Source organism: Anabrus simplex, chromosome 5 (genome assembly GCF_040414725.1).
Source record: "Anabrus simplex isolate iqAnaSimp1 chromosome 5, ASM4041472v1, whole genome shotgun sequence".
In the NCBI taxonomy this organism is placed as follows: Eukaryota; Metazoa; Arthropoda; class Insecta; order Orthoptera; family Tettigoniidae; genus Anabrus; species Anabrus simplex.
The window spans coordinates 233,483,649-233,503,742 of NC_090269.1; the positions used below are offsets into that span (position 1 = coordinate 233,483,649).

Consider the following 20,094-nt stretch of genomic DNA (forward strand, 5'->3'; position numbering starts at 1 on the left):
GCACCGCGAAGGAATGAGTTCGTTCGGAGAAGAGCTAGGAGGAAACCATACATTAGTGCAGTAAATAAAAACAAGCGGCTAGAGTTCGCAAAAACCTTCGTACGCAAACCCAGTGCTTGGTGGGAGGATGCGTTATTTGTTGATGAGTCAAAGTTCAACGTCTTCGGGTCCGATGGAAAGCAATTTGTGTGACGGAAACGTCACGAGGAACTGAGAACAAGCAATTTACAAGCAACGGTAAAAAAATTGTGGAGGAAGAGCAATCGTGTAGGGATGTGTAGCATCGAACGGCGTTGGTGCACTGAGTTTCAATGAAGATACTTTGACAAAACAGGGGGTATTTGGCTATCCTCAAAAACAATTTGCGACAATTTGCGGAACAAATTGGTATACAGTGTACTTTCAAGTTCTACCAAGATATCGTACTCAAGCACAAGTCGTAACTTGTCAGGGAGTGGCTGTTATACAACTGCCCGAAGGTCTTGAAACTCCACCACAATCACCCGACCTGAACCCCATCGAGAAGGTATGGAGTCGAATGAAGGCAGCTCTGCAATTGCGGCGGCCAAGTTCCTTCAGAGACTTGAAGAGGAGACTGCTACAAGAATGGGCGTCATTAAGCCCTGATTATATCAAGAAAGTTATCGCCAGTATGCCGAATCGACTGGAATAGCTCCTAAAACATCAAGGTGGACCTACAAAGTACTGAATATGTAACAATGTTGTGAATTATGCAAGTTTGTTGCTTTTTGTATAGTGGCTGAATATTTTTGAGGTGGCACTGGAATTATTGCTTTTATTTAATGTACGACAGAGGGCGTACTAATGACTGTCAGAAGATTTTCAATTACATCACAATGTTTGTAGAACGTGTTACTATGTTTTCCTACATGTTTCGTTGTATTAAACGTTATCTTTATTGTGTAAGAATAACTACCCAATAAAAGTGTGTGAAAAATCAGACTGACCGAATATTTATGGGAGTAACTGTACCTTGGTTTTTGTAACTTGTGTCTCGGGAACGCAGGATGAGGAGCCATTCGGAACATCTCGGAACACTTCGGCTCTCTTCGGTTCCACGAACTATAACTGGGTGAGCTGCTCTCTTCAGTTCACGAACTAGGCGCCATTTCGGACACCAACACTTTCCTCACGTGCGTGTGGTAGCCCTTTTGTTCCGAGATGTTCCGAATGGCTCCTCATCCTGCGTTCCCGAGACGAAGCTGCCTAAAAGCATTTTAGAACCTACGTGGGTCTTTTAGGCAGCTAAAATAAGCTTTTAACACCAAAAGATCAGAGGCCTAGCAATCCCAGCTATAGTTCGTGGAACCGAAGAGAGCCGAAGTGTTCCGAGATGTTCCGAATGGCTCCTCATCCTGCGTTCCCGAGACACAAGTGGTGTTGTATCATGGACACCACTGATAGGTACATTAGTTTTCATTTTGGGAAGTTTGTTTGTGTGCTAGATCCCTGGTAATTAATAGGGATGGGACAAACGGTTACTTTCCAGTACCATGTTCCTGTGTATCCATTACACCGTAGTATTAGGTTAGAGTATTAGGATATAAAAGTAACACAATACAAGTTGCAGGTCAACTTTTGGAAGGAACGTCCCTTATACCTGTTGTTTCTTGTAGCCCCTAATCGCACGTTAGTTAGTACTTATAAATAGCAATACTATATCTTCATCTTGCTTTCTTCTCTCCCCCTGGGGCCGATGACCTTCGATGTTAGGCCCCTTAAAACAACAAGCATCATCATCATCATCATCATCATCATCATCATTCTCTCCCCCTGTCCCTTTCGTCAGCTCGTCACTTACATTCTTAACTATTCCTAGAGCAAGGACCCATTTACATTCCGAGAACCAATACTTCGTACCTTCATTTATAAAAAGCGCCGTGGCTGCTAGGTAGCTATGTGCATTCATAGATGTCCAAGGATCTGTAGTTAAACACTAGGACCAGACTATAAAATATGTTGATGAACGAGTGTCATATACGCTTCTGATGCTGCTGGAATGATTCTTGAGGAAATAGCCCTATCGGGCAAGACGTAAGCAGATTTTAACCCAGTACTTTTTTGTTATTTTTTTACGTCACACCGACACAGACTGATCTTACGGTGACGATGTAATAGAATAGGACAGGACTAGGACGGAAACAACCGCGGCCTTAACTGAGGAACAGTCCCAGCATTTGCTTGATGTGAAAATGGGAAACCACCGAAAACCATCTTGAGGACTCCCGACAGTGGGGTTCGAATCTACCATCTCCCGAATACAAATTAACAGCTACGTAACACAAACCGTATAGCCAACTCGCTCTCTAAAGCCAGTATAAAAGGCTCCAAAATCGCCTTTCGTCATATACAGAAGGTTGTGGATATGTGGTAAACAACAGTGTAAATGGTTTGTCTGGCGTCTTTTCTCTCTCTCTCTCTCTCTCTCTCTCTCTCTCTCTCTCTGTTTATCTCTCCTCCTCTTTTGTGAGCTTTTGCTGCACTGCCTCACAGGTTGCAGTCGATGACGAAATTTCAGGACGCACAGATTCACGTGATGGGTCTTGCGATAGCTTTTCAGGACCTGATATTTAAGTACCATGTACATTATCGGAACTACTGTACATGAACCGGTAGAAATTTTTCAAATATTATTATTATTATTATTATTATTATTATTATTATTATTATTATTATTATTATTATTATTATTATTATTCCTCCGTGACTCAGGCAGCAGCGTGACGGCCTTTCACCGCTGGGTTCCGTGGTTTAAATCCCGGTCACTCCATGTGAGATTTGTGCTGGACAAAGCGAAGGCGGGACAGGTTTTTCTCCGGGTATTCCGGTTTTCCCTATCATATTTCATTCCAGCAACAGTCTCCAATATGATTTCATTTTATCTGTCCTTCATTAATCATTGCCCCAGGGGGTGCGACAGGCTTCGGCAGCTGGCACAATTCCTATCCTACCAAGCTCGATAGCTGCAGTCGCTTAAGTGCGGCCAGTATCCAGTATTCGGGAGATAGTAGGTTCGAACCCCACTGTCGGCAGCCCTGAAAATGGTTTTCCGTGGTTTCCCATTTTCACACCAGGCAAATGCTGGAGCTGCACCTTAATTAAGGCCACAGCCACTTCTTTCCCACTCCTAGCCCTTCCTTATCCCATCGTCGCCATAAGACCCATCTGTGTTGGTGCGACGTAAAGCAACTTGTAAATGGGTAAATTCGTGGTCTCTTCTACCAAACGTTGTTAATTCTCGCAAACCTCTTTCACAGGAAAGAAAAGAAAAACTAATAGCAGGACTCGAGGTATTGAGAACAAAAGAGAGCATCCAAAACGAACTAGTCATAAGCGCTTCCTAATGGGCTTAAATCACTAATAAATGAGATGCTAGAAGCCTCCATTCTTGATCTTCTGCCTTCCGCATAGAATTTCCAAAGGAAGAATGATTCCTTGCACCTGGGCAGTCTACTTTTTGGCAGACTTTCTCCTTGACATTTTGCCATTAACTTTTCTTTGGCCAGTGACCTTTCCCAAGTTGTATCCCTTCTGCCTAATTATATGGCCAAAGAACTCTAAAATCTTTTGATCCATCATGCCAGAGAGTCTTTTCTGTATTCCAGGTTCTTTAATTATGGAATCATTCATACTCTTCTCCATCCCTGGAAGGATTTTAATAGTTCGTGTCAAAAATAAGCAAGAAACGTATAATGAAATGTAGGCAACCTTGAGGCAAGGCTCACTGTCTACCCTGTAACATTCCATCCTCCTGACTTCTCATAAATGTCTTTATAAGAGAGCTTGTTCCCTCTTCTCCTTGAACCAGACGGTATGTTTGTACGCCCCTTCAGCTTTTTAGAAGACAGGTTACTACTATGGTCATCTAACAAGAATTTGTGCGACAAGAAGTGTTAGGATTAAGTATGGTTGCTGCGCATGCGCCTGTCTCAAGTCTCAAGGCCTGACGCTAAACATTTGTTCCGTCCACGATGATTCTTTTAAACTGATGGTGGTGTGAAGTTTCAAAGTGGTATTGCAATTTTGTTTTAGTTACACCTTTACTATTTGCAGTAAGTACTGCATAATGAACATTCATCTGTTTCAGAGAGCTTGCAGTTTTAGCCACTAATGTTTGTGGCTTAGAGGGTAGTATGTGTTACTTGAGCTGTACCTACATGCTGCTGTGACATCTCGTCATACGCAGATAGTACTGCTTTCAACGACAGCTTATCTTGTGGGCACGTGTCTTAAGTAGTGTGAAGAATTCTTTGTCAAACTTGAAGCAGGATATCAGCTCTGCAGCCTTTTTACAGATCAAGAGATCGTTGAACACTTTCAGCATCATAATTTTTTCTGCAACATTGTATAGAATGTTGCAGTGACAGCTTTGATGAGGTTTGATTGCTCCCTTTAAAATTCACATGTATAGAGTAGTTCACCGAGGTATTATCAGCAACATAATTGACTAAATCATCCATTTTTAACCTTTTTTTGATAGTACAAAATTTAAAAGAAATGCTGTCTGATGTTTTGTGATTGTTCATAAAAATCTATTAAATGGACACTTAGCCCTTTCTAAGAGTCGTCGTATTTTATCCACACTTGGTACATCTTTAGGATTATTCGACACTTATATCAGTATGGAATATGCTCAGTTTTGTAAATCTTTTAAATCAGTTTGTACAGAATAGGAAGCCTCCACATTCTTTACTAATGTCTACTGATGGTCAGGAATTTCTCAGAAAATAGAACGATGTACCTTTACATACTCTCACACTTGCTACTAATTTTAGAATCTGTTTATCAGTTTGTTTCCACAGTCTTGAGATATGTACAAAGGTCAATCAAATATAAATGGGATTTTTGTTCCTGAACATTAACAGTTGGTAGGACTGGCCCCGCGCTTCTGCTATGCTTAGGCGGGTCCGTTAGGAGTGGGGAGAGCGTGCTATTAGGGTATTTTCCGCTGTTTCGTCAGTAACGCTCACAACCGGTGCACCCCTCCACTGCGCAACGCATAATTATAAAATTTCTTGCTCATGAAGGAGTCACAGTGGCAGAAATTTGCCAGAGATTGACTGCACAGTTCGGTGATGAAACATTGTCATGGACGCGTGTATTTGCCTGGCATAAAAAGTTCAAGGAAGGACGAGAACATGTGGAAAATCAGCAACACAATCGCAGTCCTCGGACCAGCATTACGGACAAAAACGTGCGGTTGAAGACATTGATGACGATCATCGGCGAGGGTATCCGAAATTGCAGAACAAGTCGGAACCAGTTATGGAAGCTGTCTAGCAAACATTACAAACGACCTACAGTTCCGTAAAGTCTGTTGCAGATGGTTCCCTTGCCTTTTGACCGAAAATCTGAAGTTGATATGTTTGGAGGTCTGTCAGAGGCTTACAGCAAGGTTTGCAGAAGAAGGTGATGCATTTTTGAGTCGGATTGTTACCTGCGACGAAACATGGGTCCACCACTACACTCCCGAATCCAAACAAGCCAGTAAGGAGTTAGGGGAGGGAGCACCAGTGAAAGTCAAGACTTGACTGTTAGCTAGCAAGGTTCTTGTAACCTTTTTTTTTTTTTTTTCTTTCGATCAGGAAGGCATTTTGCTGATTGATTTTTTTTTTTTTGCATGAGTGATGCACAATCAATGCTGCTTACTTCTGCGAGCTGTTGAACAAGGTAAGGGTTTCATATCGCCGCAAAAGACGAGACCAACCGATTCGACGGGTCATCCTCCTCCACGACAATGCGCAGCCCCACACTGCAGCTCTGTTTCCAAGCTACAGGAAATGCACTGAATTGCACTTGATCATCCTCCTTACAGCCCTGACTTACCGCCCTGTGATTTCCATTTGTTCGGACGCCTTAAAGTAGCTCTCAAGAGGGCAACGATTTGAAGATGAGTGTGCAAGACTTCGTGCGCAACTGCTTGGTGACATGACCCTGTTCTATTTACGATGAGGGCATCAAAAAGCTGCCCATATGCTGGGGCAAATGCATTTCCCAAGCAGGAAACTATGTGGAAAAATAAATTGTAATTGAGTTGTGTTTCTCAATAAATGAATTTAAATAAAAAATAAAATCCCGTTTATATTTGATCCCCCCTCGTAACTGTAGTTGTGTTTTAACAACCTGATAATTCATTACAAGCTCTGCAGCTATTATTTGGTTTTCTTTTGGCATATTGATGTTCTTTGTTTTTGTCGATAGGTGTACTTTTTTTTACAGCTGTTACACTATCAGTTTTTATTGAGAAACTGCTTCTATATACAGTGCACCTCACTGAAAATTGATTGTTGTCTCTTTCTATCCAAGATTTGATACATTTAACTATCCATTCATGGAATTAACATAAATATCTTCGTTTATTATCAGGCATTTATGGACTGCAGTAATTCTTACTATCCATTATTTCCCAAAGCCACCTCATGCTATGTGGGGAAAACCTCGACTAGTGTAAGAAACAAAATTTGTTACTCGTCGTTGACACTGGTTGTGCTTTGTTGATCACAAGATAACAGACTCAGTTGATTTCTTAGGACAAGCACATATATATAAATATATAAAAAAACTTCAACTCTATATAATGACATGAATGTTTCTGTTATCAGCATAACAGGCATGGAGCGCTCTTTCAGATCACAACTGTTGTCAGGCGGGGACGTGTGATCGCTTTGACTTTGTTCTGTATCTTTTTGTGGACCATCCTGCAACCTGTTGAAGGAAGAATTGCCTTACATGTGGAAATAGTGTATAGATTTGATAGCAGATTAAATTATTTCAGCTTACATCAAAGTATCTTCAACCTTGGTTATTGAACTGCAGTACACAGATGATGTTGTTCTAGTCAATACTTACAAATTATTTTGAATGCATGTACTGGTATTGGCTTAGGACATAACATGAACAAAATGTAGGCTGTCTACCAACCTGTACCGAATTCCAGTGAGGCAACTCTTTCTATCATAGCCAATGGCAAGAACCCACATAATACTGAACACTTTCCTTGGCAGGATGTAATGTCTGATTGGCTGATTTGGTAACAAGTTGTCCACAAGGACCTAAAGTATTTTGAATAGCGCTGAAGTGATGAGTCAGATAAAAAGGGACCATAGAAAAGAACAAGAACATCTGAAAGGAAATAACTACCAGACTCTACAGCAAGGGAGATTTGTTGGATTTGATGTGTCAGCATTGTGACAGAGCTTGAGGGTCTGAAGTTGGCCTTTTCGGCTACCTAAGATCCCATTATTGGTGGCCCTGATGCACTTAGAAAACAATTGTTATACTTACCACCAAGTAAATGCCTATGATAATGATTACCATGCATTGTCCATAATCATCATAGTGTTGTCCTGCTGTGATAGAATCTAATCATACAACCTTTGCTTGCCCCTTCGCTCAGTCTTGGGGATCAATTGAATGAATGCTGCATATCCATTATAGTGTCCTGCCATCATTGCTTGGATCTATCAGTGAATGGATGTATTGGCGACTGTTAAAGGTGCTGCCCATAAGATGTGGCCAAATCTTCCTTCTCGCATTTTTATACTCGGTAAGGGCAATACTAAACTGCTGTATGAGAGTGTCATTGTGGATGTGATCCTGGAGTGAGACACCCACTGTCCAGTGAATCCTGCACATTTCCATTCCATGAAGTAGCGTTTGAGTTTTGGCCGTGGGCCAGTGTTCCATTCTCTGTGTCACTGGATGGCCAACAGTTCGCTAGAGGTGGATTGGCATTCTGTCGTCATACCAAGTTCCTGTGATTTCTCTGCTTCAACCTTATTGCTTTCACTTGTTCTATAACATCACCATCAGTTCCACCCCACCTTGCAGGTATGATCACAGGTATCTGAACATGTTAAACTTTCTGCAATCGACTCCATTAACTTGGATGGAAGTAGTCAATCCAGTCGATGAGGAGCTCTAGAACTCCCATAGTTGTATAGCAAGTACTGTATTAGTGTGTGTGGTCTCGATCAAAGGCCATCTACTAATTGAGGAATGCTAGATGTAATGGCTTTTCCTTCTAGCAACATCCCTTTGGCAAAATTTGCATCTGTAGTGTTGTAACTTCTAACTTGTGATGAATCCCCACTGGTTGATGGTGAATTGCACTGCTGTTATGGTGCTAATGCTGAACTCGCCTGAGGAAATTCAGGCTGGGACACAAGAGAAAACCTGGTAAACAGTTACATGTGATAAACTTCACTGCAGTTTTGTGTGGACATTTACAACAGTCTGAATGCAAAAGTGGGTCCACCTTGCTGTTACAAATGGGTACTGTTTTGGTTCATGTGGCCTCTGCCCAATGATGCTACAGCTCTGTTGGGCTTTGATTTACCAAGCAACTGCTGCTCAGCTCAAAGGTTTGCAGATTATGAGGCGACAGGAGATCAGCGTGATGAATCCTCTCGGCCGTTATTCTTGACTTTCTAGACTGGGATCGCTATAGATAGCTCTTCATTTGTTCTCATGGAGGTTGAGAGAATTTCAAACCAGCCTTCAGATCCAGGTAAATATCCCTGGCTTCTTATCTGGTCAATAGGAATTTGACATGACTCAACTTTGGCATTAAAGAAGTTAGTGAGCCTGACAATATTGGTTCCTTGAAGTTCCTTAAACTTACACAAATAGACTGGATCTTCAGGTTCTTAATGGCGTTCATGGTTCTCTATACTTCTGGTTGTGATTTGAGGAATGTGACCTCCAGTTTTCTGGCCTTTGTGAATAGGCTGTTGAGCGAATCCAGATGTTTGAAATCTCACTGAAGTGCTCTTGCCACTATTACAGAATTGTACTTCTGTCTTGTAACCAGAGCTTATTCTTCTCTCCCATTCAGTTATAGTGTGCAGTGTCCTGAGCTTTTGCCAGTCTGTCTTACCCTCCTTTGTGCACAGTTGCTTGTGAAGGCTGTGGTAGTGTTCATCTCATGCAACCTCTACAGTCCTCTTGGCTTCCCTCTGGATGTTAGTGTACTTTCAGCACTTCTCATTCGTCTTCTATGCAAACTATTCCCTGAAGGCACCTTTGCTTTACTTGATCTGTCTGTGATTGAATAACAGAGAACTACCTATGCATTTGGAGTGTTCGTTGGGAGTGATATTGATAATGCCTTCCTTAATGTTAAAAATTAAATAACTGGAAAGGAGGTTCAACCTATTCAATACTCAAAGGAAAGAAACGTAGCAATCACATTTCTATTTAAATGGGACCGGTTTCGACCTTAGTCTAGGTCATCATCAGCCATAAAAACATATAAAATGTTTATGAATGTTGGAGGTCAGTTCCACACTCTGTTAGGCACAAAGACACGACACCATATTCTGTCCTGCATAAAGTCACAACACTACTAATCAACATACTTTATGCAGGACAGAATATGGTGTCGTGTCTTTGTGCCTAACAGAGTGTGGAACTGACCTCCAACATTCATAAACATTTTATATGTTTTTATGGCTGATGATGACCTAGACTAAGGTCGAAACCGGTCCCATTTAAATAGAAATGTGATTGCTACGTTTCTTTCCTTTGAGTATTGAATAGGTTGAACCTCCTTTCCAGTTATTTAATTTTTAACATCAATAATTTCAATACGGAACAATGAAATTTTTATCTTTAAATGCCTTCCTTATGCTTGCCCATTCTCCACCACTTGATTTTCACTAGGCCTGCAGAGCCTCTCTTTCTGCGAATTACTGTTTTCATTTTGACAACAAGCAGCTTGTTTTGAGGGCCAGACTTTTAGATGGAATGACTTACAATTATCACAGCAAGGAAATCTTACTTCTCCAAAAAACAAAGTCATTCTGGCTGTTGTTGTAGTCACTGGTAAGACTGCTTCTTGAAATGTGTTTTAGTGAGGAGCAGGTTGGTTGCCTTGACAATCAAAGATGTGCTGACCATCATCGTTCCTCAAGCCATATCCTTTGTTTCCCTAGCAGTCATATCCATTACTGTTACTGCCAGTATGGGTATTCAGGTCTCTGCAAAGCAGTAGATCATCTCTTACCTGACAGGAAGAAATATGGTTATACAACTCATTCCAAAACTTATCCTTTTCCTCTTCATCACAGCATGGTTGGGGATAAGATATGCAAGTGGTAGTTGTCAAGCAGTGATGATACAGCATACATGAGGTGATTGAATGTCTGTATGCTTCAGTGACTCATTGTGTAGCTCAGAATTCACAATGATTGCATCATCTCTTCTTTGTCATGCCGTGGTAAATGAGCTTATATCCCTTGCCAATATCATAGGATTTCTGGCCCTTCCACCTTGTCTCCTGTATGCAAGTGATATTCACATACAAACACCTGAGAATCTTGGCAAGTTCTCGACTTGCCAGTCATTGTCCCAATGTTGAGTATTGTGGTAAGTGATTTCTCCTTTCTTCCAACTAACTTCTTTAGCCGACTGTGTTAGACAGTCTGTAGCCCTTGCTCATTTCTCATGCTGGTCAAGTTGTACCAATGCACATCACCTGTGGGGTACACACTAGCATTCATTAAAAGTGGCAGTGATATATCTCGATCTATTTGTTGCACTGGGGTTTAGCAAACTTGCCTGTCGCTACTGCCTGATGTCGGGCAGTTTAGAGATTACTGCCAGCAGGAAATGAGGCTGCTCCTAACAAGGACAACAGATGCCTTTGGTAGCCGCTTCCGTTAAGTTCAGCCGCTATTTCTAATGAGATTTCAGTATAATTTCTTTCCCTTGAATGAGGGCTCGTTATCTTCCTAAAAGAGCTCATCTGCCCACAGCCATTGGATATTGGAGGGAGTTGGATTGTTTTCCATGGCCTGAGATTTGGCATCATGTGCTGTCCACAGTGGGTGGTAATATTTCCTCTAACATGTGCTTGATATACCCGACTTTCTGTGAATCGAGAATTATTCAGTGTTGTTGCACAACTTAGGCTATGGAATGTTATCTTGTTGAAACTGGGCTTCTTGTCTTAATTCCAGTACTAGTAGACTAGCTGGTGTTCTTGCTGACTGGCAACTGATGTGGTAACATTCTTGTCTTGGGGAACGAGTTATGCTTGCTACAAACTTTGACTGTATTAGTGATGTAATGTTCTTGTTACAGGTTATGTACCATGCAGAATTTGAAAAGGCAAAAGGTAAATTCACACAAGTTGCAGATGATCCAGAGACATTACGTATAAAGCAGAACTCAAAAATCATCAGGTAAGAGTTCCTATATGTTCCACTTCTACCATCTGGAATTTCCTATTAAATCAGACTTCCCTTGCTTGACCTCATTTAAAGATAGGAACACAAAAAGGAATAGTTCATTTTTGTGTTCCTATGACTTGATTCGTTGCTTGTTTGTTTCTTTCCGATACTTATATTAGCCTGCTGGGATCCTTTTCTCCTTTTGTGCTTGTCTTGTATTCGTAGCCTTTTACCACCTGTATTCATCTTTAACTGATTTATGTTCCCTTTCTCTGTGTTTATCCTGATTTCTTCTTATCCTACACTTCCCATATCAAGACTAAAGATCTGTCAGGATGTCCGCTCCATGGTGTTGATGCTCGCCCTCCTGACGAAGCTGGGAGGCAGGAATGATCTCGTTTGGGCCTGTGAAGAAATGGTTGCAGAAGAACTGGGATTGATCAGGATGAGCCAATCTATTTGGAGATGGCAGTGTGAAAAGATATGGAGATGTTCTTGTTTTTTTGTGTTTTCTTTCTGCGCTCCCTCCTCCCAGGCTGATGATCCATTGTGTTCATTTTATTGTGTGTTGCTTTTCATGTGTTCCTAGCTATCTTTATATAACTTAATTCAACATTTGTTTGTCCCCTTCCAATACTTGTTCCATTTATTATTTATTGTACGGTGGTAAGTTACACATATTGAAACGGGAATGTCACAGCAGCATTCACTATCAAAGTACGAAGGTGATCCCAAAAATAAGGTCTCCTATTTTTTTATAAATACATAGACCTGTTTATTTCTACTGTACAATGGTTTAAATCATTTTACAGCTTGGACATTTAGCTATTTTTCTACATAATCACCATTTCGTTCGATGTATTTTTGTAGACGCTGTGACAGTTTTTGTATGCCCATGTCATACCAGCTCACCGCCATGCTGTTCAGGAAGTAGTGAACCTCATCTTTCACCTCGTCGGTGCTAAATCGCTTTCCAGCCAAATGTTCTTTCAAATTAGGGAACAAGTGATAGTCACTGGGCGCCACATCGAGACGATAGGGTGGGTGGGTGATGATGTTTGACTGAAACTGTTTTGTATTAACCCCTATTTCACTGAATTTTGTCGCAGTGAGTTGTTTTTTGCTCCACATGATGATGTAAATATTGTATATTGTGCTAATTTTGTTTCCGTCTAGGCTCTTTTTTTTTCATTTGTTCCTTCATTATTTCTTTTGGCATTTTTTTAGCTTGTATTATGTAAATTATTTCAACCCCCCCCCCCCCCCGCTTTTTACTGAAGATGGCTCAAACGAGCCGAAACATGTTTGAATTTGATTACTCCGTCTAATGATGGAATATATGATGTATTGAATTAGGAGGATACACTCATTTTTTCACCTTTGTAAAGTGAAAACCATCAATACGGGATGATTCTAATATCTTGTGATTTTAAAGAGTTGTCGGTAATTTGTGCTGTTTTAACAGTGAACTGGTGTTATCCGCCGGAATCATCATCGTTTTGTTTTTTAGTTTTTCTACTTGGCACCAAATCTGTTATAACCAATGATAGTAGTCATCTTTCCATTGATGTCATCTTAATCGATCTTGTTTTGCTAGTCATGGATTGCATGTTACCAGGCATGCCATCCATTAAAAATAGCCCGTGCGTTAAACTATGTTTAACGCAAGTAACTGCCAATAGATGCAGATGAAGAGGGTTGCGATAATGTGGTATTTAGTTTAATCAACCCTCTCGAAGAGTGCAGTCTGACCTCTCTCTTAGTTGGTAATACTTCTGCCGCAGTCGCTACGTGCTAGATTATAGTTAAGCTGTTATTGGGTCACTATGATACTCTTCCATGAAATGTCATATCATTAAACTTTGGTGCTCCTCTTAACCACTGCACTAATTCAGATTAGAGACGGGAAATAAATGCATTCACTGTGATAAAACCTCTTCTCAAAAAGGCTTACTTGTCCATATGGGGAAGAAGCATAAAGATGGTTTAAGCGAGAAACATAATAAGTACGATGCCTCGATGGAATAACCTAATATGTCCACAGGCTCCACGGGAATATTGTCTTTGTTAGGGAGAAAGTTTAGGCCACAATATAAATATTCAGACTCTGAGACAGAAAGTGAAGATGTAAAGATGAACAAAACAAGCTGATTGCTAACAGGCTGGAAGATAATTCTGATACACCAAGAGCCCAATGCCCTCATTGTGGTGTATGTTTGCAAGGAGCAAGAGGTAAACATTAATGTTAGTCGCTCTCGTCCACAAATACATCGAACTACCTTGTTAACCAACTTAAGTCAACGTGTATCTCTATCAACACAACCAGAAGATGGTATTATTTCCTTCAAGTATCAATATCCTGTTCAAGAGAAGATTACTTTCCAGTCAGAAATAAAGGAATGGAAGAAAAAATTCATTCAGTCCTCCAGTGAAAACAATTCTGAGTTTGGTACACTCGTGTGAGAGTTGTTGGAATTTCTGAGTAACTCTATCCATCTCTTACTTGGTCTGAAACACCCTACTACAAAATATTATGAGGCCAGGAGAAAACATTGTTTCGGACGTCAGAGTAAAACATATAGAAAATCTTCGAATCCACAACATGATGCGATCAAGAGAGAATGCCAAGGAAGAAAATGTAAACACTCAGTTTCATTTCTGCAATCAAAGAAGGAAAGCCATGCATAAGGTATTGAATCTAAAATCTGAATCTTGCAAGATTGATATTTCCAAAATATACGGTTTTTTTTTTTTTCTCCTAAGCTCGCTCCGAGTGTCAGGAGAACTTGCACAGAAGGCGATAGCACGGCCGGGTGACTCATTTGGAGAGAGATATGTTGCTTCATGACCAGCAGTATGGTAGTGTTAACCATTGCTTCGCAGCAATAGTTTAACGTCTGTGGTATTGGACATTATAAATTTTCCAGCTAACTCATTCTTGCTTGCCTGAGTTTCGCCCCCGTGTGCTAAGTTGGGCTCATCAGTTGGTACTTAGCACACCTACCAAGACGCATGGCTAGTGCATACCGTGAAGGCCACTGCATAGCCTACTTGAAGCCACCAGCATTGCCAATGCACTATGAGAGACTTTGTCTCTTTTCCAAAAATTGATGCCTGCCTGGCCATCAGGTGATATAGATGTTGATTCCCATAGGGGCGAAACGCAGGCAGCCAAAAATGTGTTAGCTGGAAAATTTATAATGTCCAATAAAGGACTATTATATTGGTATTATAAATTTACTCATTCAGGACAAATATTTCATGTTCCCTGGTTCCATGGTATTGTTAGCGTGTTCAGTGTGTTTGCTTTAAAATAGCATAGTTTCTGTAGGAAGACAAAAGTGTTTGAGTGATGTATAACGTAGAACAGTGTGTTTTTGTGTTGTGCTATGTGAAACATTCTTCTTATATGGAGTGTGGCCTTTGATTCATTCACCAATTTCCTGGCATCCCCCTCCCCCCCCCCCTTCCTCATAGGAGTATGGTGTATAAATTAGAAAATAAATTCCACGTCACAGGGTCCATTGTTATCAAGAAATCACACAGGAGGTGAACCATTTTAACAGAGGAAAAGCTTGACAAAATAGGAGCTCTCTTGGAAAGAACTCCAAAAAATCTTCTGCCCACAAAGCAATGGTTGCTTCAGTCAGTTCACGATGGGTACGTTGACCCAGAAATTTTATTTTATAGTGATGAGGCATGGCTACATTTAAGTGGCTATGTAAGTAGTCAAAACAATCGCTACTGTTGTGCAGAATATCCCCACCAGCTGCATGTCCGTCCGCTTCATGATGTCAAGATAGGAGTTTGGTGCGCAATAAGTTCTCGCAGAATTATAGGGCCTATATTTTTTGTGAAACAATAAATACTGATCAATATATAGACCTCATTCTCAGACCTTTGTTTCAATAGCTGACGGAAGAAGAAAGGAGTAATTGTTACTTCATGCAAGATAGTGTGACGACACACACTGCTAATCAGTCTATGGAGGTAATAGGGAAGTTTTCGAAGATTGTGTGGTTAATTAGCCCCCTAGATCTCCTGATTTAAATCCCTGTGATTATTACCTGTGGGGGTGCTGAAGGGAAAAGTGTATGTGAACAAACCTCACACAAGAGAACTACAAGAGAACATTACAACAGTTATTTAGAACATCACACGGGCGGAGATTCACAGTGTGTCTGCAAACCTGTTTACGAGGTGTCAGGTGCGTTTGACAGCTGAGGTACAACATTTTGAACATCAAAAGTAATTTAACGTAGGTTTTAGACTAATAGTTTCACTAAGTGAATTGCTGCGACGTAGTGGGGAGGAAAAGCTCTCATTATACCGGCTAGCGACGGAGTGTCATTGCGCTAGCCGTGCCATGCTCCGAGTGGTACTGTGGACTGAGCTAAAAAAAAAAAAGGACCCTTTATTTTTTTTACTTTGATTTTTTTTCTGTTGAAAATTCTAATATAAGGTATGAATACTGCTTCAAAATAAGTGACATAGACCGTGTAAAGTTAGATGAAACGTACAGTACCACACTCACAAAAGAATAAAATTTTGTAGTAACACGTCAAATTACAGTGGATACTGGTCCTGGACTGTGTCCTAGTACGAGTTATAAGGGAAAATGCGGTATGCGAAATCAAAGCAATCGTTGAGACTCTAATGCTTTCAGCAGGTAAATTACCCCAGTGTCTAAAGCGAGCTTGAACCGTGCTGACTCCTCAAGATTCCTCAAGACAGCAAAGAAAGATAAGCAACATGTTACCATGATCTTTCCAGACATATCAAAAGCCTTTGACAGTACCAATATAAATGATCCGTTATTGGACATTGTAAATTTTCCAGCTAACTCATTCCTGTTTGCCAGCGTTTCACCCCAGTGTGCTAAGTGTGTCTAGGTGGGTGTGCTATTTACCAACTGATGAGCCCAACTTAGCACACTGGGGTGAATGCTGGCAACCAGGAATGAATTAGCTGGAAAATTTATAATGTCCAATAACGGACCAATTGTATTGGTATTAAGAGCTAAGAAGTCGTGAAGTGACAGTTTGATGCTCATTGCCTCAGTAAGGGACTGGTGTAGAGCTGTATTATAGAGTATACATCTCAGCCAACATTGAATGGGTGATTGCTGGAATGGGCATGAGTCACCAAATTGGTCTGTTTGAGTTACTGACAGATTCAAATTGGCTGAGGGCAGATACACATTTGAGTGTTAAAACTGTCCTAATGTTACCCTTCTATCATGGTGTACCAGGTTGTAAGTTTTCAGATTTGATTGTAAGATGGGACGTCATTCATTGATTGAAGTCCCTTTTAACAAGCAATGTTGGTTGCATGCATTGCCTGGAATTGTTTTAATTTGTTTCGTCAGCCGGTATGTAAGGTTATATTTACGCTCGCATTCATTCATGAAAAGTTGCAACATTAGTAGTAGTTTTTATTAAATTTGTCCTGGTATCTGGTGATTATTATACAGTGTTCAGGATGGGTGGGACGGAATGTGATTAATCTCCAGAAAAGACAAGGAATAGAAATAAAGAACCAGAAGAATATAAAAGGAATATTATTAAAGAACCCATGTCAGAGAAACACAAAATCATGACCCGATGATGTATTTCAGAATTGTAGTAAAAGTGGCTAGAGGCATAAAACTAAATTGCAAGGGGCTGGTGAATCACCCAGTATATACACACACTAGAGTGGTCCTTATATTTCAGCTTTCGAATTTCTTCATGCACACCCACTAGTTTCTTTCATTTGGTTATAAGAAGAATTTTAAATACCCATTTTGTTCAAATTAGAGGAGGAACCCGTGCTGCAGAGGCCAGGAAGTTTCATCATGTAGGCTATTCCTGCATATAAGTATCCTTGACTGCTGTCTACGTTCAGTCGAGTGTCAGCTTCCATCCGCGGGCGAGTTGGCCGTGCGCGTAGAGGCGCGCGGCTGTGAGCTTACATCCGGGAGATAGTAGGTTCGAATCCCACTATCGGCAGCCCTGAAAATGGTTTTCCGTGGTTTCCCATTTTCACACCAGGCAAATGCTGGGGCTGTACCTTAATTAAGGCCACGGCCACTTCCTTCCAAATCCTAGGCCTTTCCTATCCCATCGTCGCCATAAGACCTATCTGTGTCGGCGCGACGTAAAGCCCCTACCAAAAAAAAAAAAAAAAAAAAAAAAAAAAGCTTCCATCCGGTAATGTTGTGAATGTTTATTAACATCACGGTGAGTACACTGACTTAGCAAATGTCATGGGATAGTCACCTAATAGCGTGTGGGCGCTCCTCTGGCCCTGCGAACTGCAGTGAGACACCATGGAAGTGAGTCGACAATTCCCTGGTAGTCCTCTGGACGCAGCTGACATCAAATCCTTTGCAGAGCGGCTGCCAATGCGGGTCTGTTCGTGGGTAAAGGATCCATGGCACGGAGCCTGCGTTTCAGGACATCCCAGATATGCTCGATAGGGTTCAGTCGTTGAACCTCCGCTGCATGTTCCTGGAACCATTCCCGGGCGACGTGGGAGCGATGTGGCGGTGCATTATCATCTTGAAACACCGCAGAACTGTCTGGGTGCTGGAGGGCCAAAAATGGGTGGAGATGGTCTCCGAGCAGCTCAACATACTGCGTACCATTCAAAGTCTCTTCCAGAACAACTAGGAGGCTCATTCCATACTAGGAAAATGCACCCCAGACCATAACAGACACGCCAGCACCCTGGACTACACCTTCGAGGCAGGCGGGATCCATTGCTTCATGTGGTCTGCGCCATACACGGTGCCTCCCATCGGCATGGTGCAGTTGAAATGGTGATTCGTCTGACCATATCACGTTACACCATTGTTCCAGTGTCCATCCCTGGTGACTGGCGATAAATGCGCGTCATTGTGCCCGATGCCGCTGGGTTAACAGTGGCACCCGTGTGCGGCGCCGGCTCGCATACCCCATAGAACCTATGTTCCTATGGATGTCCTCTGGGAGATGTGTCTAGCACGGCCTATGTTGAATTGAGCCGTGATTTGTTGCACGGTTACTCTGTCACTATTGACAATCCGTCTCAGATGTCGCTGGTCACGGTCATCGAGGGTGGCTGGATGGCTGGTCGTTCGTCTGTTGTGGATGGTGACACCCGCATTCAACCATTCACAATACACCCTGGGCACAGTTGATCGTGTGAAGCCGAATTCCCGCACCACTTCCAAAATCGCACTTCCCATCCTCGGGCACCGACCACCATACCCCATTCGAACGGTGTCAGCTAACGATGTTCCCTGTTACACCCGTCACATGAACAGCCACTGCTCACAAGGTCTCCTATACAACTGCCGCTGGCACAGGGGGCGTGTGGTGCGCAGACAACACACCTGCACATCAGTGCTCCACTATCCCATGATATTTGCTCAGTCAGTGTAGTTTAAGAAATAGTGACAAAGTTAATTTAGTTGATGAAGTTAAATACGAGATCAGTGGACATAAATTACCATCCAATTGATAAGTTTTATTAGTCTTGTTTTATAACATACGCAAGATGAAATTGACTCTCAGTGAAAGTGCTTATTTAGTTGTGTGTGAATGTGTAATATTTTGGGAGAAGGCTAGGATTCCCACAGGAGCTTTACCTCACTGTAAAAAGAAATTTTAGATCTGCATTCTGAGCAGCACAATCTGCAAAAACGTGCGCATAGAAGGACACATACTGCTGAAGAAGGCGAGTGTAATTTGCAAATCTAAACGATGTCTTCTCAGACGGTTGAGGCGCTGGCTTTCTGACCCCAACTTGGCAGGTTCGATCCTGGCTCAGTCGGGTGGTATTTAAAGGTGCTCAAATACATCAGCCTCATGTCGGTAGATTTTCTGGCACGTAAAAGAACTCCTGTGGGACGAAATTCCGGCACCTCGGCGTCTCCGAAAACCGTCAAAAAGTAGTTGGCGGGACGTAAAGCAAATGGCATTATTATTATTAATAATGTCTTCAATGTTGTCCATGCTAATGCTTTGAACATGAAAAAAAAATTTATTACTTCATAGAGCTGCCGTAGAGGTTATCTCGGAGGGCTTGACCGGAAGTTGGCAGCAAAAGAGGAAATGACAAGAATTAGTTATGAAAGAGGAGGAGGAAAGGAAGATGAAGATAAAGGATCATAATAGTTCACAGTTTTGGGAGATTAGTAACGATTCGTGTGACAAATCAATTGAAGTGAGCGACTCTGATAGTAATCCCATTTTTACGGAATCCTCCACGAGCTCAACTTCGTTTTCTGGTTGTGATGCAACTGTAGATAGAAGGAAGGCAAATTAAGGAAAGTTAGGAGACCTGGATGAAAGTGTTTTATGACACAAAAACTAGTAGCTGTTTTAGACAGATGTCAGGTAAGTCAAAGAGATGCTGTGTTTGTCCTTGAAGCTACAGCTGAGGCCTTAGGACATAATGTTGATGAAATAACTCTTAATCATAATTCAGTTCAAAGATATTCAGTAAGAAACAGGCAGAAAATATTAAATATGTGTTTAAAAGAGAAGAATCCAATTTTGTAACTGTTCACTGGGATGGTAAGCTGGTACTGGCATTAAATGTCTGGGATTCATAAACTGAAAAACTAGCAATCATCACAGCTTATGAAATTTAGCAACAATTAATTGGTGTCTGCATTACCGAATTCTAGTGAGAAAGAGCAATCGTGGGCAGTTTGAAATGTCACAAAAATTTGGAGATTGGACGAGAAAGTTCAAATACTTTGTTGCGACACCACTGCATCCAACACTGGTCATTTCAGTGGAGCTGTTACTTTGGTGGAACAGTTGTTGGCAGGAAGAGGGATGTTGTATTCCCTTGCCGTCATCACATGTATGAGCTAGTGTTGTGGAGTGTGTTCGAAAATGAGTTTCCCCAAGTGGCAATTAGTCCC

At 41.5% G+C, this 20,094-nt stretch overlaps 1 protein-coding gene across 2 annotated transcripts in view; it reads left to right on the top strand.

The window, feature by feature from the left end:
- Window positions 1–20,094, top strand: part of Lasp (LIM and SH3 domain protein Lasp) — a 323,083-nt gene that overhangs the window by 208,526 nt on the left and 94,463 nt on the right. For both annotated transcript variants that reach the window (XM_067147288.2, XM_067147289.2), the window contains exon 4: window positions 11,107–11,207. In XM_067147288.2, the coding sequence (XP_067003389.1) occupies window positions 11,107–11,207 (101 nt within the window). The remainder of the gene's footprint in view (window positions 1–11,106; window positions 11,208–20,094) is intronic.